The following is a 26,036-nucleotide window of genomic DNA, read 5'->3' as shown; positions in this document are numbered from 1 at the left end:
CCCAGCCGCCAGACCCCCACCCCTCCTGGATCGGGTCCGCGGGCCCCGCTGGACCCCATGTCACCCTCGGAGCCAGGCTCCCGCAGACGCCGAGCGCGACTCTCCCAAGCGGACCCTGCGCCCTCTTCTCACCCGCCCCGTCCGGACCCCAACCCCCGATCCCGGACCCGGGGGCCCTGACCCGCCTTCCCGGCCAGACCCTCACCTCCCGGACCTCGGCCCCTGACGCCACCTTCCACGCACTGGTCCGTGACATCCACACCCCGAGGGGTCCCAGCCCGCTCCCCCAGGCGCCCCCGGTCTCCCCACCTTCCTGCCCCGCAGCCTCTGAAACTGCGGAGGTGGACCCGGTGGGAAGTGTCAGGTTCCCGTAGGAGTGTCCTGACTCAGCCCCGGAGCCAGGCTTCCCCCTGGCTCCGCGCGGACCGCGCTCCCCTCTCGGTTCCGGCGTCCCGCGCCGCAGCCTCCTGCCCGATTCCCAGAACTCCTTCCAGATGGTTCTGTTCCAAGGTCTTTCCCGCGCGGCGACCCGCGTCCATGCTGGCATTCTTGGTGCCCCCAAGGCGGGGGCCCCGGGGAGAAGGTTTCCCAGCGCGCGCATCGCCCCGGGAGGCCAGCCCTGGTGTCCTCGCCCAGCTCCCCACCTAGTCCGGCTGCCGCCCTCTCGCCCGCAGACCCCGACTGGGCCTCTTACAAGCTGGGCGTCTTCATCTGCCTGAACTGCTCCGGCGTCCACCGGAACTTCCCAGACATCAGCAAAGTGAAGTCCCTGAGGCTGGACTTCTGGGACGACAGTGTTGTGGAGGTAGCAAGGGGCGCAGGGGGCGGCGGCGGGGGGCAGGGCGCCCCCATTTTACAGGGAAGGACTCAGGCCCAGGGAGAGGCATCACTCGGGAAAGAAAACAGCCTATCAGACCTGTGGCTGAGACAGAGGCCCCGAGTTCAAATCCTGGCGTCCTCACTTGTTTATTTAGGAGGGGGAGGCCCTGAGCTTGGTTTTTTAACCCTAGTTGTGGACCCTCAGTTTCCACATCTGTGTTATGGGGACACCCCGCCACCCCCCTTCACAGGCTGCTGTAAGGATTAAACGGGGCTCAATGCAGGTACAAAGTACCAGTCAGTTAGCAGCTACTGTTCTCATTAGCTGAAGCCTTGGACTGGAACGGAAGCATCCCAGGTCCAGTATCCTGAGTCTGTTCTCGCCCTCCCAGCCCCCCTAGCCAGGAAGGGGTCTACTTGGCTCCGCTGACCTATGGTGATGGAGGACACCTTCAGCCTGGAGGAAAATGCCAATTTGGCCAGGACACCATCTGACAGCAGGCGGCCCTAAACTGTGCTGGTTGGCGGAGGATTTCAGGACTGTTGGGGAAGCAGGCCCACGGTCTCTGAGCGCCCGCTGTGTGCCAGGCACTGTGCTAGACCGCTGGGCTAGATGCTTTACTTATTCCTTCAACACTTAGTTACTGGATGCCCACCATGTGCTGGAGCAGCTAAGGCGAGCAAGGCAAAATCTGTCCACATGGAGCTTACATGCTAGCGTAGAAGGTCAGGAAACTCGCAACCCAAAGGTTATTTGTTTGTGCCGCATACTGTACCTCCAGTGCTGCAGGTGAGCTCCCTGAAGCTCAGGGGTTAAGTATTGCCCCAGGGCGCCCTCCCGTGAATGGAGTGGGCCAGCTGGGATGTGAAGCCCAAGATCCCAAAGCCCCCTGGAAAATCCTGTGTATACAGTGATATAGCTCAGTGGCCCCTGACGGTGGCGGGGGAGGGGGGAAGAATAGGGCTCACTCTATGAAAAACCTGATGTTTTTTCCCACACTGCCCTCACCCAGATATATGCCACTGCTGTTGCTGCGTGCTGACTCTTGGCCCATGTGTCTCTGGGTCTCTCAGGTGTCAAAGAGCCCAGTGATAATCCTGATCTAGAACTCTAGGGGGTCAGCATTGACTTGCGTCTTCAGCTACCTGTACTGCCTACAGACTTGCGGGCACTGTTGCTGGGGGTCCTGGCCAGCTGTGGGGGGGGGTGGTGGTGTGGGGGTAGGAGGAAGAACATGAGCTTTGGAGTTAGACCAGCCTGGGTTCAAATCCCAGCTCTCCATGTACTAGCCGTGTTACCTTGGGTAAATCGCCTAACCTCTCTGAGCCTCTAAAATGGAGATGGTAATATTAAAATGGTTAAGGGGATCAAGTGAACTGTGGTCACTCTGCCTCTATGAGGCGTAGTTGTTCCAGCACCACATTGCTCTGGCCTTTCTAGCAAACGCTGGTATTTTATTTTTTGGTTAATTCTGGTGGGCAGTGTGAAATTCCCCTACGACTGTCTCCTGACTCAGCGGAGGAGCCAGTGAGAACAGCGGCCTTCTGGGTAGACCATGGTTTCATTTCATATTTTGCAAGTTCTAATATTACCATCAAATTGCTGTTGTTTTGCAGTTTATGACCCACAATGGGAACCTCCGTGTGAAGGCCAAGTATGAAGCCAGAGTCCCCGCTTTCTATTACATCCCTCAGGCCAGCGACTGCCTGTGAGTGAGTGCATGATTCCTGGCCCCAACCCCACCTCTGGGTCTTTGCCTGCGGTGGTCTCGTCCATGGGCCTGGTCAGCAGGTGGACCCAGGAAAGGGTTTGGTACTGTTACGGAGAACACATGAGACCTAGTTTAAGCCTTCTCTACCTTTATTGCTTGGGTGGTCAATTCCTCCCTCTGGGACTCAGCTTCCATCGCTCTGAAAGGGGGCATTTTCTCTATTATCTGCCCCATTTGCCTCTGATGTTCTCACAGGTGGTGGCTAACTTGATAGAGAAGAGAAACGCTGGTATTTTATTTTATTGTTCTGTTAATCCTCACCTGAGGATATTTTTTCCCATTGATTTTTAGAGAGAGTGGAAGGGAGGGGGAGAGACAGAAACATTGATGAGAGTCACATTGATTGGTTGCCTCCCGCTTGTGCCCTGACCAGGGCAGGGGATGAAGCCTACAACCGAGGTACGTGCCCTTGACCGGAATCGAACCCAGGACCCCTGAGCAAAACCAGATAGGTCGAAACACTGGTATTTTAATAGAACAAATCTATTTCAGCTACTTCCTATGGAGTGCTATGCTTAGGACTGTCCCAAAGCAGCCGCCTGGGCCCCAGATCCCTAAATATTAACAATAAAAACAATAGTAGCTGCTAGTATTTATTGAGCTTTATCTATATACCAGGCCCTGTGCTAAATAATTACGTGCATTAATTTGTTGAATTCTCTTAACAACCCCATGCGATAAACACTGCCATCACCCCCATGATGTAGATGGAAAACTTGAGGTTTGTAGAGGCAAAGCTGGGACGAGCCCATCTGATACCAGGGTCGGGGTACTGAACCATGACATTGAGAAAATCCGATACAATGAGGGTGTGGGGAGGTCCGGGGAGGATCTGTGAAGCAGTAGGAGGGTTCAGTTGACCTGGAGGCGAGGGTCCGTGTGACACTGGTACCTAGTGACCCCAGACCTCTGCAGATTGACTGCCTGAGCCCGAACCTGTCTCCCAGGGACCCAGCCCCGCCGTCAGGGCTGCTAGACAGCACCTGCGTCAATGGGTGTGTCTGTCCCTCCGAGCAGATGCAACCTCATGGGGACATGGCTTGCAGGAAGCCGGCTGCATTTCAGCTACATTGTCCTCTAGCCTCACAGCAGGATGCTTTAGGACAGGGCACAAATGACACAACCATCCCTGGGGGGCCTGCGATTTCCCAGCGGCCGGGGAGGCACAGCTGTGGACTCGGGAGACCTCCATTCTGTTGCCAAGTCTACCATGACCTGGCTGTGAGACGGTGGACAAGTTACCAAACCTCTCTGACTCGTGGCATCCTCGCCTCTGAAATCTGGGTAATGATGCCTACATCAGAGCGTCGTGGTGGATTAAATGAAATAATTTATGTAAAAACCTCATACACCACCTGAAATGCTAGTTTGTTTGTTTTTAAAATATAGTTTTATTGATTTAAAAGAGGAAGGACGAGAGAGAGATAGAACATTGATGATGAGAGAGAATCATTGATTGGCTGCCTCCTGCACACGCCACACTGGGGATAGAACCGGCAACCCTGGCATATGAACTGACTGGGAATCGAACCATGACCTCTTGGTTCAGAGGTCGACACTCAACCACTGAGCCACCGCATGCTGGCTGGGCTGAAATGCTAATTTTAATCCATTTCTCAGTGTCAGCTTCAGAATGCTGCCTAGTGCCTGGCCCCGCAGAGGGATGTGTCAGGCCTGAGGGCCTGATCCTCTCGCCTCATCTCTTCCACTTAGCCCTTGGCTCCAAGGGGAAGGGAACGAGCACTTGGTGAGCACCTACTGTGTGCTAGGCCTTCTGCCCACACTACACAGACACTGCTTGTCATGACTCTAACAACAGGCCTGTGCTTTAACTCCCTTTAGCTGAATACTAATGGCCTCTTCCCTCCTATCCTAAAAGTCCTCTAAACTCCCCACTCCCAGCACCAGGATTGGGGCCTCAGTCTCCATTGCCTCTCCTAGCTCTGATCCTGTGGCTCAGGGTTCCTCAATGTCCTGGTGAGGACTGTGCATTAGGTAGGACTCTTTGTTGTCGTCGTCATATGATCTTTAATTGAAATATTTCCCTTTGTAGTTTTTTTTTTTTAAATATATTTTTTTATTGATTTTTTACAGAGAGGAAGGGAGAGAGATAGAGAGTTAGAAACATCGATGAGAGAGAAACATCGACCCTTTGTAGTTCTTAACTGGCTAGGCATTCCACGGCACCTCTGTTGATGTCATCTATGATGTCATGAGGGTGGTGGCCAATAGCATTGCAGCCCACAGACAGGGCAGTCCCCAGGATCTCTTTAATGGTTCAAGAGAGCTCTCTAGCTAAAGGTCGGTGCCGCATCTTCGGGCAATGTTGACGGTCTCATCAAAAGTGGTATTTCCACTGTGCTTCCTGTCTTCTTGCTTCCTTCTGTCTCATGGTGGTTCTTTTGAGGCCTTTGATGGTCAGGGCAGAGGCCCTAAGTCTGGGCCTGTCTGTTCTGAACGGACAGTTTCACTGTGACCCGCAGACCCTTCCGATCACTGCCCGAGGCTGCTTTGACAGTGCCACCATCAGTCTTTTCTGGAGATGGACGCAGGGGGCTGATCTTGGGGGCCAGGGCGGAGTTGGCACTGACTTCCCCACCGCTGCACCTCAGATAGATGACTTTGACCTCCTTGGGGTCAAACTTGGGCAGCCTGACGGAGGCGGCTGGTGTCTGTCAGGTGACCCCAGATCGGGAACAACTGAAGAAAGTTGCACCCAAGCCTCCTCCAAGGCAAACGCCGAAAAGCTAGATAGGACTCTCGATGGTAAGTGACAGAAACCCAGTTTAAACCAGCTTAGAAAGAAGATGCTGTGGGTTCTGGGGACCAGGCTGCAGGGAGGACAGAGGTGGAGCCGCCCCAGGAAGGACAAGCCAGGACAAACACCAGCAGCCTCTCTGGCTCTCAGTCCCGCTTCTCTCTCTCAGCCGGGCTTCTTCATGCAGCTGGAGCCAGACCACGGCTAGGTCCCAGCTCCAGCTCCCAGTTTGATCCCAGAGAGCGCTTCTAACTCACCTCCCTTCTCAGTCTTGCTCCTTTTGGTCCACGCGGCCCTGGGCAGAGCTCTGATTGACCAGTTAGGCCAGGTGCCCAGCTCTAGCCCATTCCCTGTGGTTGTGGGGAAAAGGTCACAGAAACCTCGGACCCGGATGGTGTGGCTCAGTGGTTAAATGTCAGCCTATGAACCAGGAGGTCATGGTTTGATTCCCAGTCAGAGCACATGCCTGGTTGTGGGCTCAATCTCCAGTGTGGGGTGTGCAGGAGGCAGCCGATCAATGATTCTCTCTCATCATTGCTGTTTCTATCTGAGAACCAACTGATTGAATTAAGTCTCCTTTTTGGCTGCATGGTTTTTCTGCACGGGGTCATGGAAGACAGTACCCTGATGGGGCTAACATCAAACCACCCGGCTCTGTGCTGAGCATGGCTCTACGCCCTTTATATACATTTAAAGGCTACCCTTAAGGGGTCGGGTAGGGAATAATATTATTGGGATATTCTCAAAGTTCAGAGGCAGTCCTCGGGCTACGTCGGACTCCGACGTACGTCGTTTCGTGGTATGTGGCATCTCCCACTTTATTTATTAAAAAAAGTTCCATCATTTCGATGTATGTACATATGTGCTTTATGTTTCTTATTATTTATTTACCACAAGTAAAGGTCAGGAATTGTTATCTTCCTTTTAATTTTTTTTTTTTTTTTTTTACTGTTTCACTTCATTACTGCTGTGTATGTGTTCCATGTGAGTGACGTAGGTGGGTTCCCACTTACGGCGAAAATTGCGTTACGTCGCTGTAGGAACGGATCTCCGACGTAACCCGAGGACCTACTGTATCTTGTTCTTGATCACACAGTGGATAAATGGTCGAGTGGGACCAGATCCCAGATGGTTAGACTCCAAGACCACTGCTCCGTCCGGTGTGCCATGCCCCGAGTTCATGGGCAGGCCCAGGAAGAGGCTGCTGGCCTCCTGGCCTAAGCTGGGAGCATGCAGTGGAGGAAGCAGTGGAGGCGGCAGTGGAGGCGGCAGTGTAGACGATCCAGAGGAGCTGGTGTCAGTCTCACTGACCTGGAGGGCCGGGCTGGCATCAGAATAGCCCAGAGGTTTTCGTACAGCCCACTGGGGGATATGGTTCCCCCAGGAGACACTGGCAGTGTCTGAAGACATTTTGGGGTATCACCGGGGAGGAAGAGCTACTGGCATCCAGAAGGTGGAAGCCAGAGATGCTAGCAAACATCCTACAGTGCACAGGACAGTCCCCACAACAGAGCTGTCCAGCCCCAAAGGGTAACAGCAGTGCGGCTGAGAAGCCCTGGTAGCCTGAGCAGGCAGCGAGGCCGCTGTGTGACGCTCCCGCCTGCAGCTGCGGGGCCTCAGACAGTTACTGTGGGCAGAGCACGTATCAGACACAGCTGACCGGAGGTTCTCTCTTTCTAGGGTCTTAAAGGAACAGTGGATTCGAGCTAAGTATGAGAGACAGGAGTTTATGGCCGATGGGAAAACCATCTCACTCTCAGGTACGGTTAATTTTCGTCACCTTGCGAGGTCTCTGTTGCAGCAGGTTCTAGAAAACAAAGTGCCTGATTCTTAGAAGCGAGGTCCAGCCAAGAGCTATCTGCTGCCCTCACTCTGGCCACAGAGGCCCAGGCATGGGTTCCTCTGCCTCTGAAATGGCAACACAGCAGTTGGTGGGGTTTGCGGTCTGAATGGACAGGAAGCATGTTTGCACGTCTTTACGGGGCCGCAGGGGTGTAGAGTGCTTCCTGTGAGTTGCAGGGAGGCTCACCCACCAGGAACACACCCCTGCGCCTGGCTCCTGTAGCCCCCGGTGTGGCACAGGCTCGGTAAGGGGCATGGGCCGGATGCCGCCCTCCTTCATGCCCTTGTGCAAGGCACAACCTCCTCGGTGGCCCTGGACCTGTGGCTGACACCGACCCGGAGGGCAAAGTGCACAAAACCACTCTGAGGATCAGAGGCAGCCAGTGCTCAACGCTCCCAGCTCCCAGGAGCACCTGGCATTCTCCAGCCGCAGGCGCCTAGAGGGCATGCGTTACTCCTGCGCTCTGGAGAGCGCCCCCAGGCTGATGTCCACGGGAAATCATCGGTACAGTGTCTCAGTACTTAGCCTACGTAAGGGTGTACTGTGCCTTCTTAAGAAACAGCCAAGGAAGAACATTGGAAATTTGGCCCCAGATAGGACCCCCGTGCCCCGCATCTGAAATAGCCACGTTCGTTAGATGTGAGACAGTTTAGCAGCCGGCGGGAGGTTCATTGTACCCCGAGACCCTATGAGGATTGTGAGCTGCTTGTTTGTCTTAAGGCGGTGGGTGCTCACTCTTTGTCGTCCTCGGTGGCTCAGGTAACCGGGAAGGGTTCCTGTGGAAGCGGGGCAGGGACAACGCGCAGTTCCTGAGGAGGAGATTTGTCCTGTTGGCAAGAGAAGGCCTTCTGAAGTACTACACTAAGGAAGAGGTAAGAGGCCAGACCCGGCAGGGGTCCCCTCCCGCGCACTGGGCTCTCACCCACCGAGGTCTGCTCTTTAATCAATAGTGACTTGTTTTGTGGGTGATCTCAGGCCCCACATCCCATTTTCCCTTGGTGATACAATCAGTCCAGCCCACTAAAACACACCTTCTGCTCACTTACAACAGTGGTTCTCAACCTTCTGGCCCTTTAAATACAGTTCCTCATGTTGTGACCCAACCACAAAATTATTTTTGTTGCTATTTCATAAGTAATGTTGCTACTGTTATGAATCGTAATGTAAATATCTGATATGCAGGATGGTCTTAGGCGACCCCTGTGAAAGGGTCATTTGGCCGCCAAAGGGGTCGCGACCCACAGCTTGAGAACCGCTGACTTAGAATAAGCTTTGACTGGTGCATGAGTAAGCCTTTGATAATCACTTGATTTGACTTCATTTCTTCATACACGCAAGGGATATTTATTGAGCACCTACTATATGCTAGACATTATTGTAGGCACTGGGGACACAGCAGTGAACTAAACAAAGCTCCTCTTCTCTCGGAGCTTTCATGCTAGTGGAAGGAGACAGGTGGTGATCAAACAACATCAACATATGATATATCAGGTGGCAGGAAGTGCTAAGAAGGGAAATAGATGAGATTGTGAGGGAGTGACCAACAGAAGGCTCTGAGCACTTGGCCTTCACCTTGCTCGGTTTCCTACACGTAGAAATTACTGTGTATTTCCCCTGTTGCTTTCCTAGATGGACCTGTGCGATGCATGGCCGCAGTCTAGGGCCAAGTGAAAAATGGTGAGGGATGAAGAGTATTTATCCTCCAAGTGCGAGTAGGGATTTCTTTTTCTCTTTTTAAATATCTTTTTATTGATTTCAGAGAGGAAAGGAGAGGGAGAGAGAGAGAGAAACATCAATAATGAGAGAGAATCATTGATTGGGTGCCTCCTGCACGCCCCCTACTGGGGATTGAGCTTTCAACTGGACATGTGCCCTTGATTGGAATTGAACCTGGGACCCTTCAGTCTGCAGGCCGATGTTCTATCCACTGAGCCAAACCAGCTAGGGCAAGAGTAGGGATTTCTTATTAGTCTTCAGTTTAAAGACCTGAAAAATGGTGCAGGCACAAGAGGCAGGAAGAGAAAGTGGAGCAGAGTTAGGAGGGGCCACTGAACCCCAGCAGCCGCTGGGGGCTGGTCTCCTGGAGAGCCTCATTTTTGGTTGGGAAAAGTGGATCCTTCTCTCAGTCCTAAGCCTGTTTACTCTAAAACAGTCTAAAAATAACACAAGTTGCCTTTGGTCTTTTTAATTTCTTTCCCCAAAAAAGGAAAAATTTTAACTTATAAAGGTAACTCATTTTTATGTAAAACTTTGGGGTAATACAAGAAAGTAAATAAAGTGTAAAGAAAGTGAAACTCAAAAGATATCTCAGCATAACAAAATGTTGATACTCAGAACATATTTAAAAAAAAACACACAACAACCTACAAATCAAGAAGAAAAAGACAGTCCATTAGAAAAATGGCAAAGCAAATGGACTGGCCTTTTATAGAAAAGGAAACCAAAAGGCCTGATGAGGGTAAGAAGAGACGCTGATGTCTCTGGCAGTCAGGGAAGTGCAGACCAAAACCACAATGAGATGCTGCACACCCACCATAATGGCGAAAATTAAACAGGCTGACAACACCAAGCATTGGCGAGGATGTGGAGAAACTGAAACTCTCATCCATAAATAATACAACCTCTTTGGAAAGCAATTTGGCAATTTTATTTTTTAAAAAAATATATTTTTATTGATTTAAGAGAGGAAGGAAGAGGGAGAGAGATGGAAACATTAATGATGAGAGAGAATCATTGACCGGCTGCCTCCTGCATGCCCCCCACTGGAGATCGAGTCCACAACCCGGGCATGTGCCCTAGACCGGAATGGAACCTGGGACCCTCCAGTCCACAGGTCGATGCTCTATCCACTGAGCCAAACTGGCTAGGGCATTGGCAATTTTACATAAAGTTAAATGTATACCTAACCACACAACCCAGCCATTCCACTTCTAGGTGGAACAAAAACATAAATCCAAAAAAAAAAAATGTTCATAGAAGCTTTATTTATAATAGCCCAAACCTGGAAAGAACCCAAATGTCCATCCACAGCTGAATGAATAAACAAATTGTACTCAGCAATAAAGGGGGACAAGCTACTAAAAAATGCAATAAGGTAGATTAATCTAAAAATATTATTCTGAGCAAAAGAATTCTGAGCAAAAGAAGCCTCATACAAGAGTATGTTCTACATAATTCCATGTATAGGAAATTTTACAACAAGCAATAGAAAGTAGGTAAGTGATCGCCTGGTGTTGAGGTGGGGTGGATGGGGATGGACTGTAAAGGGGCAGAGGAAACTTTTGGGGTGACAGTGATGTTGAATCTCTTGATTGTGGTCGTGGTTACAAGGGAATATATGCTTGTCAAAATCAAACTGTACTCTTAAAATGAGTACCATTTTTTTGTTTATCAATTATTCCTCAATATAGCTGATTAAATGAACACAGTGAGGCCCAATTTCAAGTCCATCATATTGGCAAAAATGTTAAAAATTGGCAATGTCAAGTGTTAGTGAGAATCGCGGGGAAGGGGAACCCTTCTTTGTTTTAGTAGGTTCCTACTATGCATCCTGTTTTGGGACTTGGTATTTCTCATGGATTTCATACTAGTAATATTGATCTAAATTAGTTTTTTAAATTTACTTTAAAATATATTTTTATTGATTTCAGAGAGAAAGGGAGAGGGAGAGAGAGATAGAAACATCTATGATGAGAATCATGGATTGGCTGCCTCCTGCACGCCCCTACTGGGGATTGAGCCAGCAACCCGGGCATGTGCCCTTGAATGGAAATGAACCTGGGACCCTTCAGTCTGCAGGCCGATGCTCTACTATCCACTGAGCCAAACTGGTGAGGGCTAAATTAGTCTTTTAAAAATGTTTGTGGTATTTCATTGTGTGGATGTACCATGATTTAAGTATATAATGGACATGTAAAACACTTCTTTTTCTGCTAGTATACCAGTAAGTAACATGGCAATAAACATCTTTGGCATGCATGTTTGCACAGAAATGCAATTACTTCCTTGGGGTGGATTCTTAGATGCAAAATTGTGAGTCAAAGCAGAACACTCAGCATGGTAATAGATATGACCAACTTTCCCTCTAGAGAAGACTGTTAATAGACTTTCTTCAGTTCTATGCCTGCCCTGTTCAATACCCTAGCCACTAGCCCTAGCTGGTTTGGCTCAGTGGATAGATCGTTGGCCTGTGGACTTAAGGGTCCTGGGTTCGATTCCTGGTCAAGGGCACATACCTTGGTTGCAGGCTCCATCATGGAGCCGTGTACAGGAGGCAACCAAACGATGTATCTCTCTCACATCGATGTTTCTCTCTCTCTCTGTCGCTCCCCCTCCCTTCCACTCTCTCTAAATATCAATGGGGAAATGTTCTTGGGTGAGAATTAACAACAACAACAAAATACCCTAGCCACTGGCCTCGAGTGGCTACTTGAGCATTTGAAATGGGGCTGAGTAAAGAACTGAAGTTTTATTTTATTTTTTTCTTGTCTTTTTAAAAAAAATTTTTATTGATTTCAGAGAGGAAGGGTAGAGGGTGAGAGATAGAAACATCAATGATGAAAATCATTGATCAGCTGCCTCCTGCATGCCCCCTACTGGGGATCAAGCCCACAACCCAGGCACGTGCCCTTGACCGGAATTGAATCCGGGACCCTTCAGTCTACAGACCAATGCTTTACCCACTGAGCAAACCAGCCAAGGCTATTTTTATTTATTTATTTATTTTTATTTTTTATTTTTTTCAAAATATATTTTATTGATTTTTTACAGAGAAGAAGGAAGAGGGACAGAGAGTTAGAAACATCGATGAGAGAGATCGATCCGCTGCCTCCTGCACGCCCCTACTGGGGATGTGCCCGCAACCAAGGTACATGCCCTTGACCGGAATCGAACCTGGGACCCTTCAGTCCACAGACCAACGCTCTATCCACTGAGCAAACCAGCCAAGGCTATTTTTATTTAAATGCAATAGGCACATGGGTCAATGGCTCCCCCAGCTCCCCGGTGTTTGTTATAATTTTTCTCTCTTACGGATTTTGAAGGAAAGCACTCTTTTCTCTCCCCTGCTCAGCATGAATCAGTGATTGCACTGTTTCAGAACCCTGAGACCAGCCAGTACCCCACATCTGCTTTTATCTGCTTTATTTTATTGGGTGGCTTCCACAGATGACTTGCTTCAGAGAAACTTCCATGGCTAAAATTTTGAAAAGTCCTGCGTTAAGGCCTTTCCAAGCCCCATTCCAACTCGAGAGGCCAGGCCGAGTAAGCAGGAATGGTGGGATGGCTGAACACAGGACAGCAGGAGCATCCGTGTGTCCTAATATCAGAGCAAGAACAGGGAAAACCCATGGAAAGTTACAGGCTGGTTATCTGTCTGCTCGAGGCCTTGGTGAAGGAGATAAGACGACTCCCTGCGGACTGTCTGTCGGCATCTTGAGTATCCATTCCCTCTCTTTCAGGGTAAAAGCCCCAAAGCTGTCATCCACATCAAGGACCTGAATGCCACCTTCCAGACGGAGAAGATAGGCAACCCCCACGGGCTGCAGATCACCTACCGGAGAGAGGGCCACATCAGGAACCTGTTTGTGTATCACGAAAGCGGCAAGGTGAGCTGCCTGGCCTCGCACCCCAGGGCTCTGCAGGCCCAGCGACTAACCCTCTTGAGATCTGCAGCTACTGTTTGCCTAAACCTAGCGTCACCTTCTGGTCAGAGATAGAGGTGTGAGGAAGGCAGAGTGAGATCAGAGAGAGGAACCTGACAGGTAGAGTGGGTGTGTGTGGACGGTTCACGTCCACCAAGGGGAGTCCATCAGCAGAAGGACTGTGCCCGGGGATGGCGAGTCCAGGTGGCACCAGGATCCCGACTACGGGAGGAGGAACGGAGAGAAGATCCGGCAGCAGTGCACTCTGGGGCCTTGCTTCTCGACGTGTAGGCCCACCCTGGACCTACTGAATTAGAAACTGCATTTTATTTTAAAATTTTTACTATTTTTATTGATTTCAGAGAGGAAGGGAGAGGGAGAGAGAAACATCTATGATGAGAGAGAATCATTGATCAGCTGCTTCCTGCATGCCCCGCGTTGGGAATCAAGCCCACAACCCAAGCAATGTGCCCTGACCAGGAATCAAACCATGGCCTCCTGGTTCATAGGTCGACGCTCAACCACTGAGCCACGCTGGCCCCCCACGAGCTGCAGAAATTGCATTTTAATAGGATCCGAAGGTGATACTTATGCACATTAAAGTTTGAGAAGCACAACTTAAAGGTCCAGGAAATCAGACCCTGGCTCTCATTCAGTCCATGGTGGGCTCTCTCTGTTGCTCAGACTGGCTGGACACTGGTGGCCACCCCCCCACCCCCACCCCGTGCCAATCACTGCTACGAGGACTTTCGCTGCGGTGCCCAAGGTCTCTGACATTTATGGTACCTGACTCCTTCCCACTTGCCCTATTGTAGAGCATCTGACAACCTAGGTCTGGCCATTCTGCTCTTTCCCTTGATACCCCAGTTTCTCCACGAGATGGGCATAAGCGAGGGGCCGCAAAGTCACGCCAGCAGGAGGCAGGCAGGTGATCTGAAGGTGACGTGGACAGCTGTGAGGCTGTGGCAAACAGGAAACCTGTGCAGAGGATTGAAACAAACAAAACTGCAGGAGCCAAACAAACCGAATGCAGGTTGGATTTGGCCCCAAGGTGTGACTGGAGAGACCTTCCAAAGTGAAGGCCTAGGCCGGGTCTTTCCTGGGACGGGCCCATTCCCTTAGTGCCCGAGACACACAAAGGTTTGTAACTCCCAGGATGAGAGAGAGAGCTTAGAACTCTGAACAAACCTGGGAGAGACAAAGGGTAATTATGTTTCATTCTTTCAAAATCATATTCAAATGAATTACTCAATCACCCAGTTACATCAAAGTGCGGCACTGCAGCTACCTGAACAAGTCTTTCTGCCTCCCAATTCCAGATTCCTGGGAGAAAGCATTTCATAAGCCCCGTCCAGCATTGGTCCAGCCCTGGCCCAGCTGCTGTGGCCAAGAAGGGGCGGGATCATCGCAGCAACTGTGGCTGGGCGGTGGGTGGGTGAGAATGGGTGGGGCAGTTCTCATGGAGGCAGGGCTTGAGCTGAGCAAAAATCTATGTCAACCTCTAAACTAACCTTCAGGATGAGTAGAATGTTCTAGGCCAGCGGTTCTCAACATGTGGGTCGCGACCCCTTTGGGCAGGGGTCCTCAAACTACGACCCGCAGGCCACATGCGGCCCACAGAAAACATTTATCCGGCCCGCCGGGTGTTTTTGCCGCTGCTGCCTGTTGCTGAATTTGTTCATACTTTTTTTTTAAACTATAGTCCGGCCCTCCAACAGTCTGAGGGACAGTGAACTGGCCCCTGTTTAAAAAGTTTGAGGACCCCTGCCTTTGGGGGTCGAACGACCCTTTCACAGGGGTCGCCTAAGACCATCGGAAAACACATATATAATTACATATTGTTTTTGTGATTAATCACTATGCTTTAATTATGTTCAATTTGTAACAATGAAAATACATCTTGCATTACGATTCATAACAGTAGCAAAATTACAGTTATGAAGAAGCAACGAAAATAATTTTATGGTTGGGGGTCACCACAACATGAGGAACTGTATTAAAGGGTCGCGGCATTAGGAAGGTTGAGAACCACTGTTCTAGGCCATCCGTATGCGTGGGTGAGGGCAGCGAGGTGGATGAGGCATAGAGTTCCAGGAGGAGCGAACAGAATGTGTTGAGATTGCAAATGGCTTTGTATGGAAGGAACTCAGAGGGCAAAGTCAGTCAGACCAAAGAGCGTAGATTTTCTTCTTGAGGGTTGTGGAGAGGACTCGATCTTGGACTCAAGAGACTTGCAAAGCGAACATCACTCTGGCTGCGGGCGGGGAGGACTAATCAGGGAGCAGCAGAGCAGGGGCAGAGCCAGCTGGTGAGCTGTCCACCTGGTGAGAGGTGATGGTGCCCGCACAGCTGAGCAGTGCATTCTCCTGGAGTGACAGCAGAAGGTCCAAGCTGGCTTCGGCCTACGCTGCCCTCCAAGCAATGAGCACCCCCAGTGGAGGAGCACCCCCAGGTGCCCATGCCCCCACCTGAAAACCGGTCTTTGACATCTGAGTGAGAACTTTTTTTTTAAAATATATTTTTTGTTAATTTCAGAGAGGAAGGAAGAGGGAGAGAGAGATAGAAACATCAAAGATGAGAGAGAATCATTGATTAGCTGCCTCCTGTACGCTCCCCACTGGGGATCAAGCCCATAACCTGGGCATGTGCCCTTGACCGGAATTGAACCTGGGACCCTTTAGTCCACAGGTCAACGCTCTATCCACTGAGCCAAACCGGCTAGGGCAGTGAGGACTCTTGCTCCTCAAAGTGTGTCCTACTGACCAGCATCACATCGCTGATTGCTAGGAATGCAGACTCTCAGGCCCCACCCCAACCCACTGAGCCCACAGCTGCCCTGTAACAAGATCCTCAGGGACTCGTACACCGGTGAGAAAATGTTAAGGACTGTCCTCGGCCATTGCATAACTCCCATGCAGTTCACTGGGCCTTTCCCACGGCTCCAGACCTCCCTGCCAGTGGCTTCCACTTGCTCAGGTGAGGCCTGGGCGCCCCCCTCCCGCCCCCGGGGCTCTGGTATTGTTCCCCAAGCTGCCTGTGATCAGCCCACAGGCCCCTCAGTGGAACTGGGGGAATGTGTGTGTGTGGAATGCCCGTGCACAGACCTGAAAACCTTGCTAGCTTCCTGCCACCACTCTCAGCCCTCCCCCTCCCCCACCCCCATCTCACCGGCTGTCCATTTGTCCTTTGCCTTTTTCTCTGCAGGAGATAGTGGACTGGTTCAATGCCCTCCGCGCAGCCCGTCTGCAATACCTAAAGGCGGCCTTTCCTGAGCTCCCAGAGTCTGAGGTGAGCTAACAGTGGACCCCAACCTCCGAGTCTCCTCTCTGCCACCTCCTCTCCTTGTCTGCTGACCTCGAAAGACACTCAGAGGCCAGACTAGGTTGGTTTGTAGGCAAGACCTTGAGACTTGGGGTTGGGAACCTCCGAGGGCAACCAAAGGCTTCCTCCTGGGGAGGCTGGGGGTAAGGGCCTCACCCGTAGCGAGGCGGCCTCCGAAAGGCAGGCCAGGCTCTCCCCTTCGGGTGTCAAAGGGCTCAGGATTCGGGCATTTCTTCCTGACCCGTTCCCCTCTACAAGGTGCACACGATCCCCGCCACACTGCTTAGAAAGTGCTTTAGAGCCCCTTTATCTCGTAATTCCTTTTATCTCGTAGTCCTGTAGCAGGCAGTGAGGTGGGGGTGACTGTTCCCATTTTGCTGATGAGACACTGAGTCCCAGGAAGGTCAAGTGGATAATCAGATGTGCTCTTCCCACGCTCACATCCCCCTTGCCCTTCATATTCTGGTCTTGGGAAGGCAATTCCCCATTACAATTCTGGCAGGAAAATCTGCCTCCCATGGCCAAGGAGCGGGTGAGCCCTTGAACTTCGTGTTGATTGTCTCCAGCCGTCTGGGGCATCCTGTGCCTCTCTCAGGCTTGGCTGGGGAAGCGGGCTGTGTGGGGCAGAGGCTGCTGCCTGGAGCCAGGGAGGCCTGGGCTCTCATGGATGCTCTGTGGCTGACCGGCTGTGTGACCCACCTCTCTGCACACCTGTTTCCAGATCTGTAAGATGGCACTTCATCGAGCTCATCTTCAGGGCCCCTCCCAGCTTCGAGGTGCTATGATCGGGTGTTTAGTTTAGGCCCTACACTACGAGGATTTTGTAAGTGATGGGCTGTCTTATTCCAAACTGGTAGGTCCTCCTTGAAAACCTAAACACTCCTTCATTCCAGACTTTTCAGGGAGCCAAGTGCCTGGGATGGGGGTCCACTCCAGGCCCAGTGATGCACCGAGATGGTGACCCTCTGAAAGTGGCCGCAGCCGCCTGGGTCAGGGTGCTCCGGGTCTGCAGACGCAGCACCCAGAACTGGCGAGTGCAGGGTGCTGGGGGCAGGGTGCTGGGGTGCTGGCTGCTGACTGGAGAGCAGGGAAGGCAAAGTGCAGATGCTCGGCCGGCCGCCTGGATCTGAGCTAGCGCTCCAACTTTGCTGACCTCTGCAGAGGAAATTGGTCGTTGGCCAACATCCTCAATGTCCTCGCGCCTCCCTCATCTGCATGACTACCCCTATGTGCCCATCTCCCCCCTGCCTTTCCTCCTCTATGTCTGTGTGAGGTCCTGGGCAGTCACTTAGGCATCCAGATGCCAGGAGCCTGGGTGTCCTCGTGGGGTTTTGGTCCTGTGCTGAGGATGCATGGACTGAAGCCAGGGAAGCTGTGTGACTAGGACAAGTCCCCTTACCTCTCTGAGCCGCAGCCTGCTCATCTGTCACCATGGGGACAACACCTACCTCCCAGGGCTATTGTGAGAATCAGGTGAGCCAAGGCATCTGAGGTACAGTGAACAGTACTCCATCCCCGTGTCTTTCCTCCTGCGAGGTGTTTCCCTCGGCCTAGACTGGCCCTGCCTCGGCTCAGGTTCAGACTGTTGAGCAGAAGGGACTCTGTTTTTTTCTGCAAATGAAGGGATTAAAGTCTGTAGAATATGTTTTAGGGGAAGGGAAGTTGTATAGTTTATATTTTTGGGTTTGGCTCACAATTTTCTCCATTTCAGACTTCCTATTCCTATTCCCCAGATCTCACTTCCTCTTTGCCTCTGCCCTGGAGCTCTGGAAGCCCCCTTCCCCCCCCCCCCAGAGGGCTGGGCTGTGGTCGGAAGCCCTAGGCTTGCCAGGTTGACCCCCTGGAGCACAGGAGGTCAGCATCAACCCCTGGAGGCGTCTCTGGGGCAGCAGGGCAAGCTGCAAGGGACCCTGAAGATCACGTCCTCCCGTCTCCTGATTGCAGGGAGGGAAACAGGCTGAGAGGAGGCAGGGTTTACCAGGGGACACGGCTAGTTGAGGTCAGAACTGGAGCTAGAACCCAGGTCTCCTGACTCCTGGTCCAGAGCTTTCTCTACGTTCCCACTCTGCTGTCCCCTCCTTGGGGCCCTGTGTCAGAATCCCCACCCATGACCAGGTCTTGGCCAGGGGCCCGGTGAGAGGCGTGTTTATACTCTGGCATCACAGGAGGACCACGTGTGTCTGTCTGGTGTCCACCAGCCCTAGGTGTGAATCCCAGATCTCCATCCTCCCGGCAGGGTGACTTTGGGAGTACCCTTGACCACTGTACCATTATAGTGATAATTCCTACCACCTCACGGGGTGGCTGAGAATTGCTCCCAGAGCCTGATACACACTAGACCTATAGGGGACCCTGACAGGAGGGTCTCCTCAGAGCCTCGTCTGTGTCCACCTCCTGGGGGGGGGGGTTCGGAGCATTCCTTAAGTTCTTCAACCAAGACTCAGCTGTGTTGGGAAGCCCCGCACACATCTGGCTCTGTTGAAATATTAATATTGCATCCACACCACGTTCCAAATATAACCCCGTGAACCACGCGCACACACATCCTTCCCCATTCCAGACTTCCCCTTTGTGCACAGCCAAGTTCAGTGGGGAGCCTGACCCCCGACCCCCCGGGCTGTGAGTCGGGGGGTCAGTGCGTGTCTCTTTTTCCCCAGCTCGTGCCCCTCATCACCAGGAACTACCTCAAACAAGGCTTCATGGAAAAGACTGGTCCAAAGGTACATTCTCCGGGTCCCTGGGGGCTTTCCTGGCCCCTGGCCCAGCGGGCAGGCGGGCAGAACGTGGGAAGTGGGACAAGGAGGGAAGTAGACCAATGTGTGTGAGTTCCCGGGGCCAAGGACCAAGGGGCCAGCTGGCCAGTGTTGCTGCAGGTGCCTCTCCCTGTCACCGGGCATCCTCCCTCCTTATCAACACCACCCTCCACTGCTTTCCTCTTAACCCCCCTAAACGACCCTGCTCCTGGGAAAGCAAGGGACTCCTTGGGGACCAGCTTTTGCCTTTTCCACAACCGGGCGCTCTGTGCTGGGGCCCTGCTGGGGCGTCCACGTGAGTCAGGGGCCGGAGATTAGCCTGAGAAGTCACAGCTGTGCACCGTGCTTGGCACGTGGGCACGGCCCTCCCAGCACAAGCACCGCCTCCGCTCCCATTTGCAAACCAGTCCTAACCCCTCAGCGGCTGCTTCTTCCCACTTGCCCGCGAAGGAAAGGGAGGGCAGTGGAGGCTCCTGCTGCCTGAGGGCACCTCAGACCCAGACAGCGTAAAGGTGGGGTGAGGCTCAAAGTCAGCAGTCTGGCTGGAGCGGGTGCGGTGGCGTGAGGAGAGAAAGGGGGGATGGAGGAGGAGAAGAGAAAAGGAAGGGAAAGCAGGAGCTCCCTAAAGACACTCCCAAAGCGGCGGTATCACAGGCTTTTTTTTTTTTTAAGGTGTGATATGTTGCCAGGATGGTGGTTAAAACTACCAGGAAAGCCTTAGCTGGTTTGGCTCAGTGGATAGAGCGTCCGCCTGCGGACTGAAGGGTCCTGGTTCAATTCTGGTCAAGAGCACATGGCCGGGTTGTAGGCTCGATCCCCAGTGGGGGCGTGTACAGGAGGCAGCCGATCAATGATTCTCTCTCATCATTGATATTTCTATCTCTCTCTCCCTCTCCCTTCCTCTCTGAAATCAATATAAATATATTAAAAACAAACAAAACTACCGGGAAAGGTGTTAAGCAATCAATGTGAAAGGAAGCCTGAGTGAGCTTGAGAGCTAGTCAGAGGGTTGCACACTTTGTTTCCTTCTTTTTTAAAGATAATTTTTTAAATTGATTATATTGATTTCAGAGAGGAAGGGAGGGGGAGAGAGAGGTGGAAACATCAAGGATGAGAGAGAATCATTGGTTGGCTGCCTCCTGCACGCCCCACACTGGGAGTCAAGCCCTGACCAAGACCCCGACCAGGAATCGAACCGCGACCTCCTGGTTCCTAGGTGGACACTCAACCCTGAGCCACGCCGGTTGGGCACGTTCCCTTCTTTCAGCGGCCAGTGCACAGCCCGTGGTTCTTGCCCCGTCCCCTGACCTGGGTTAGGCTTTGGCCAGGGCCAGGGCTCTCAGCATTGCTGAGCAGTAGCCGTTTCTGATGTCCCCAGCTTCCTCTTTCTGAGGCTCCTTGTCCACAGCCCGAGAAAGAGGAACGCGCCTCTTCCAACTCCCAGCCGCACCTGCAGGCAGCAGGGTGACGCTAGCAGGGCCGAGGATGTGGGCACAGCCTTCAGAGCTCCAGGGCCTCAGGGAGGGGCACTGGGTGACTGCGGAGCGGGACCGGCCTGCTCCCGTGGCCTAGTCCAGCCTGGCCCTCTGACCTCTGTGCATCCCCGGCTCGGCCCCCCTGGCGCAAGGTTCCCTCTTTTGCAGCACAGAGAACCTTTCAAGAAAAGGTGGTTTGCCCTGGACCCCCAGGAACGGAGGCTGCTCTATTACAAGAACCCACTGGTAAGAACCACTGCCAGCCCCGCCCCAGGTCGCCTGAGAGGGAGGTGGGGTCAGTGCTGGTGGGGAGGCTGCAGGCTGGAGCCACCTGGCCAGGTCATAGCTCCATGTTGGCTTGTGTCTTAGTCATCTCTGCATGAAGCTGCCCCCACTTCCCCGCAGGAAGTCCCTTATGTGGATCCAAATGCTGCCGATGTAGGCAAATGGGGTGTTTTCCATCCTCTCGTCTCCAGGGCCCATGTGTGACCAGAAGGCTGGGAAGAGCAGTGATTAGGAGGGAGGGCCCTAGAACTCAGCTATCTGGGCTCCGGTTTCGGCCCTGCTACGTTTAGTGGTGTCCCTGGACAGAGTACTTAGCTCTCCGTGCCTCAGTTTCCTCCTCCGGAAAAAGGCTTAATAGCAGTGCCTTCCTGAGAGGTTGCCATGAGGATTGCATGAGGCACCATCTGTAAAGCACTGGCATTCTTGGGGCTTAGTTAGCTCTCCATAAATACTAAGTATCATCTTCTAAAAAAATTAATCTTCTTAAAGACGTTTAAAAAAATTGATTTTAGCCGAAACCGGTTTGGCTCAGTGGATAGAGCGTCGGCCTGCGGACTGAAGGGTCCCAGGTTCGATTCCGGTCAAGGGCATGTACCTGGGTTGCGGGCACATCCCCAGTGGGAGATGTGCAGGAGGCGGCTGATCGATGTTTCTCTCTCATCGATGTTTCTAACTCTCTATCTCTCTCCCTTCCTCTCTGTAAAAAATCAATAAAATATATTTAAAAAAAAAAAAAAAAAAAAAAAAAAAAAAAAATTGATTTTAGAGAAAGAGGAAGGGGTAGTGGGGAGAGAGAGAGTGAGAGGAGAGAAACATCGATTTGTCCCACTTATTTATGCATTCTTGTCTGTGCCCTGACTGGGGATCAAACCCGGAACCTTGGTGTATCAGGACAATGCTCTAACCAGCTGAGCGATACTAAATACCATCTGAACAGATGATGTGTGTGATTTCTCTTACAGTTTCAGCCTTTCAGATTCTGGGTCCCACCTCGCCAAAGTTCCCAGTAGAGACCTGCCCACCACCTCTTTCTAAAATAGAGTTTGGGGGCCGTCGCGGCTGCAGGGGCCCCTGTGCCCCAGGTGTGACCTCTGATGACCCGGTGGCCTCTATTTCCAGGACGCCTTTGACCTGGGCCAGGTGTTTCTCGGGAGCCGGGAGCAGGGGTACGAGGTGTCCGAAGGCCTGCCCAAGAACGTCCAAGGAAACCGCTGGAAAGCGGGCCTCACCATCGTCACCCCTGAGCGCAGGTTCCTCTTCACCTGCCCCAGCGAGAAGGAGCAGGGCGAGTGGCTGGAGAGTTTCCGGGATGTGCTCTCCCGTCCCTTGACATCCTTCAACCTCCTCAGTAAGACGCAGGGCCTGGGATTGTGCTTTTGGCCAAAGGCAGTGGGCAGACAGCGGCTTCTTCACGTGGGTCGGCTCTGAGCCCTGAGACCGGGGTCATGGCTCCTGACTTTGCCTGTTCTATTCTCTTCCTGCCAAAGAAAAGAACAGACAGGGGCCATGATTCCCAGCAGCCCTCTCTGTCCACGCTAAGGTCCTCCTCCAGGCGCTCTTCCCCAGTAGCATCTGGAGTTTGTCCTGGCAGAACCCGGTTAGATTCCCTTCTCGCCTGTGCTGAGTCCAGGGGCCCTGCAGCCTCCCTCTCTCTTCCTCCAGCTCCCTTCCCTAAGTCCCTTTCCTCGTGAGAAAAGCCTGGCCTGTTACTATCAGCGAAGGTCACACCCTGGGGCAGCTCCCAGGGTTCTCTTTATTTTTTTGTTTTTATTTATTGAGGAGAGAGAGAGAGAGAGAGAGAGAGAGAGAGGGAAGCATCCATTTGTTGTTCCATGTATTCATGCATTCATAGGTTGATTCTTATTTGTGCCCTCACTGGGGATCGAACCCGCAACCTTGGCATATTGGGATGACACGCTAACCAGCTGAGCCACCCGGCCAGGGCCCAGCTCCCAGGATTTGGGATTCCTCCCCACTCACAGAGGGAAGGCTGTTTTTAGTGTCCTTTCCTCTGGGTCCTCCCTCCTGCCTGCCCTTCTCCTGCTCCCCCCTGCACCCCAGAGGTGTCACATGCAGGCTTCCCTGTCTGCCAACAGCCCTGTGAATAAAGGGGAGATGTTCTGAGCTAGAGCTGGGACCTTCTGGTCCAGGGCCTGGCTTCTGGGGCCCAAGGGGAAGTTCTGTGTTTGGAAAAGTACAGACTGAGAAAGTGACCCCATATGGCCCCTTGGGAGAAACCCTTGCGCCCTTTGAGTCTGACCAGTGTAAACAAACTCGCTTCACTTTCCAAACTCTCTGAGCGAAGTGCCCCTGAAACAGACGCAGAAGTGGCCGGGGAAGCACCTCAGGGGTGCTTTCTTGTCGCCGTGGCCTGTGCGTCTGAGTCTCTCTGTTTCTGTGTTTCTTACTCTCTGCTTTTCTCTTCTTCTCGGGGTGCCTGTCCCCTCTGTCTCTCACCTTTTTTTTTTTTTAATATATTTTTTATCGATTTCAGAGAGGAAGAGAGGGAAAGAGAGATAGAAACATCACTGATAAGAATCATTGATTGGCTGCCTCCTGCACGCCCCACACTGGGGATTGAGCCCACAACCTGGACATGTGCCCTTGACCGGAATCAAACCCAGGACCCTTCAGTCTGCAGGCCGATGCTCTATCCACTGAGCCAAACTGGCTAGGGTTCCAGACCTTTTTTAAATTCTGGTCCCCCCTGCCGTGCGCTGTTCCTTCCAGCCTGTAGGACTGCATGGACACGGCCACCCCCTCATCCCTCTTCTTTTCCCCTTGCAGCTGCATCAACAGAGAGTGGCCACAGCAGCAGGTGACCCGCTGGCTAAGGAACTGGCTGGCCACGGGCCATGGGAGCTCTTGGTGGGAAGGAGACGTTCTCAGCTCGGCCTTGGTTACCCAGCAGGAGTGCCCCGTAGTTGGCAGCCATCACTGGCAGTGAACTCTGCCAAGACTAAAGCTTTGGCCTTTACCCACCGGCTCCCTGGGCCTCACCACGGCCCAGTCTTAAAGTCCAGGACATCTCCAGTGAAGGCACTGCAATGGGAAGGCGCCCACAGCATCACTCAAGTGGCACGCTGGCCCCAAAACAGTTTAATCCGACTCAACCATGAGGAAATAGACATATCTATTCTGTAAAACAGCTGGTCTGGACTCCTCAGTGTCAACATCGTGACAGAGAGAGTGGTGTGCGAACTGTTCTAGTTACAGGCGACTAGAGAGCAACGCTAGGCAATGTGTTTTTCTTGATTGGATCCTGGATTTTAAAAAAACAGCACAAAGGACATAAATTTAAATATGGATGTGTATTAGCCAACAGTATTATAAGACTGTGATAATGATGTATTTGTGGAGGAGAATGCTCTTGTTCTTAGGGGATATGCATTGAAGTGGCCAGGAGTAAAATATAACAATTTTCAGTCTACAACTGACTCAGCAAAAAATAACTATGTGTACATGTATATGTAGAGTATTTACATATACACATATATGTGCTATATATATGGAAGAAGACAGGGAGCACACACACATATGTATACATATATACAGATATAGATACAGATATATATATACACACACACACACACACACACACACATATATATATATATATACACACACTATATCTAACCTGGCAGAACTCGGTTAGATCCCCTTCTCGCCTGTGCTGAGTCCAGGGGCCCAGCAGCCTCCCTCTCTCTTCCTCTAGCTCCCTTCCCTAAGTCCCTTTCTTCGGGAGAAAAGCCTGGCCTGTTACTATCAGTTCCTCATGTTGTGGTGACCGCCAACCATAAAATTATTTTTGTTGCTACTTCATAACTCTAATTTTGCTACTGTTATGAATCGTAATATAAATATATCTGGGGAGAGAGACAGAGCTGCTATGTAAAATGTTAGCAACTGATGAATCTAGATCAGCATTTTTCAACCTTTTTAATCTTTTGACACACATACACTAATTACTAAAATTCTGTGACACACCAAAACATAGATTATTCTTTTTGTCCCAGCTGGTGTGGCTCAGTTGGTTAGACATCATCATGGGCACTGAGAAGTTGCCAGTTCAATTCCCAGTCAGGGCACGTGCCTGGGTTGTAGGCTTGATCCCCAGTAGGGGGTGTGCAGAAGGTAGTGGTTCGATGTTTCACTCTCACATCAATGTTTCTCTCCCTCTCCCTTCCTCTCTCTCTCTCTCTCTCTCTCTCTCTCTCTCTCTCTCTCTCAAAAAATATAAAAAAAACCCTTACATATTATTCTTTTTACTGATCTGACCAAAACAAGGTATAATTTTGATTCATTCACATCAGACGACTATTACTGTGTTGGCTGTTGTCATTTTTTTTTATTTGACTATCTAAGGGAAAAGAGGTCAGTGCCCCTGACCAAATAGTCAGGTATTACATGTTTAAAAATTTTTTTTGCAGCACCTGTGTTGAAAGTTGCTGATGTAGATGAAGTATAGATAGGTTTGTATTGCCCTGTTCATGCAAACTTTCTATAGATTTGAGTGTTTAGCCCAGCCAGTGTGCCTCAGTGGTTGAGCATTGAGCCATGAATCAAGAAGTCACCAGATTCCCATATTTCTCTCTCATCAATGTTTTTATCTGTCTATCCCCCTCCTTTCCTCTCTCTCTAAAATCAATAAAACCATGTTCAAATTAAAAGCTTAGGGGAACATTTTTAAAAAATATGTTTTTATCGACTTTAGAGAGAGAGGAAGGGAGAGAGAGAAACATCAATTGGCTGCTTCCTACACATCCCCTACTGGGGATTCAGCAGGAAACCTGGGCATGTACCCTGACCGGAATCTAACCAACCCGGCAACCTTTTGGTATATGGAACGACACACAACGAAGTGGATGTTTTAAAACAAAACAAAAACCCACATCCACTGTTCACTGCTAAAAATAGTGTTTTCTCTTCAGGAATCAACAATGTTCCATCTTTGTGCACATTTTAGAAGACATAAAAGCCTAGATGTCCGCATTGCTCATCACAGCTCTGGAAGGAAAGAAGGCAGCCAGGCAGACAACTCCACCAGGAGCCCAGGGCAGGGAGCTATCAACCCACGTGTCAGGTCTCACTTCCCCACCTCTGTGCCCCAGTTTTTCCCATTCAAATGAGGAAATGGTACTAACTATTGAAATGCAATGGAAGCAACAAGTATTTCTGAGCCACCTCCGAGGTTCCGGGCTCTGTGCCAAGCCCTGGGCATAGGCAGGAGCCAGATGACGTGGTCCCTGCTGTCACCAATCGCAGGCTGCTGGAGGCCACCTTTCCACAGGGGAGGCCGAGGAAGAGGAAGGACAGGCCACTCTGGGAGCACGTGGCAATAGGGTTGGTTTCCCCTAACTGAGGGGGA

At 51.5% G+C, this 26,036-nt stretch overlaps 1 protein-coding gene across 3 annotated transcripts; it reads left to right on the top strand.

Annotated features, from left to right (window-relative positions):
- Positions 1-668: 668 nt before the first annotated feature.
- Positions 669-24,120, top strand: LOC102425849 (arf-GAP with dual PH domain-containing protein 2). Of its 3 annotated transcripts, XM_006107642.3 has the most exons (10): positions 673-805; positions 2,437-2,528; positions 7,030-7,109; positions 7,952-8,064; positions 12,652-12,798; positions 16,039-16,122; positions 18,813-18,875; positions 20,552-20,629; positions 21,788-22,016; positions 23,456-23,677. In XM_006107642.3, exons 2-10 carry the CDS (start codon positions 2,440-2,442, stop codon positions 23,488-23,490), a joined length of 918 nt encoding a protein of 305 aa, XP_006107704.1. In that variant the 5' UTR covers positions 673-805; positions 2,437-2,439; the 3' UTR covers positions 23,491-23,677. The 3 variants fall into 3 exon arrangements, with proteins under 3 accessions (XP_014305135.1, XP_014305136.1, XP_006107704.1); XM_014449649.2 differs by lacking the exon at positions 21,788-22,016 and having other exon boundaries at positions 669-805; positions 2,437-2,532; positions 23,456-24,120; XM_014449650.2 differs by lacking the exons at positions 2,437-2,528; positions 21,788-22,016 and having other exon boundaries at positions 669-805; positions 23,456-24,120.
- The last annotated feature ends 1,916 nt before the right edge of the window (positions 24,121-26,036 follow it).

This window comes from Myotis lucifugus, unplaced genomic scaffold, assembly GCF_000147115.1.
Source record: "Myotis lucifugus unplaced genomic scaffold, Myoluc2.0 scaffold_1314, whole genome shotgun sequence".
NCBI lineage: Eukaryota > Metazoa > Chordata > Mammalia > Chiroptera > Vespertilionidae > Myotis > Myotis lucifugus.
The sequence above is the reverse complement of the archived record's forward strand: the minus strand, read 5'-3'. Positions and strand labels throughout refer to the sequence as shown.

Bases quoted from the DNA above. Each gene is read 5' to 3' on its own strand.
- LOC102425849 (XM_014449649.2), top strand. From the start codon at position 2,477: ATGAAGCCAGAGTCCCCGCTTTCTATTACATCCCTCAGGCCAGCGACT. The intron at 16,123-18,812 runs GTGAGCTAACAG...CTTTTTCCCCAG, and splicing joins CTGAGCTCCCAGAGTCTGAG to CTCGTGCCCCTCATCACCAG. The intron at 20,630-23,455 runs GTAAGAACCACT...TTCCCCTTGCAG, and splicing joins TCTATTACAAGAACCCACTG to CTGCATCAACAGAGAGTGGC.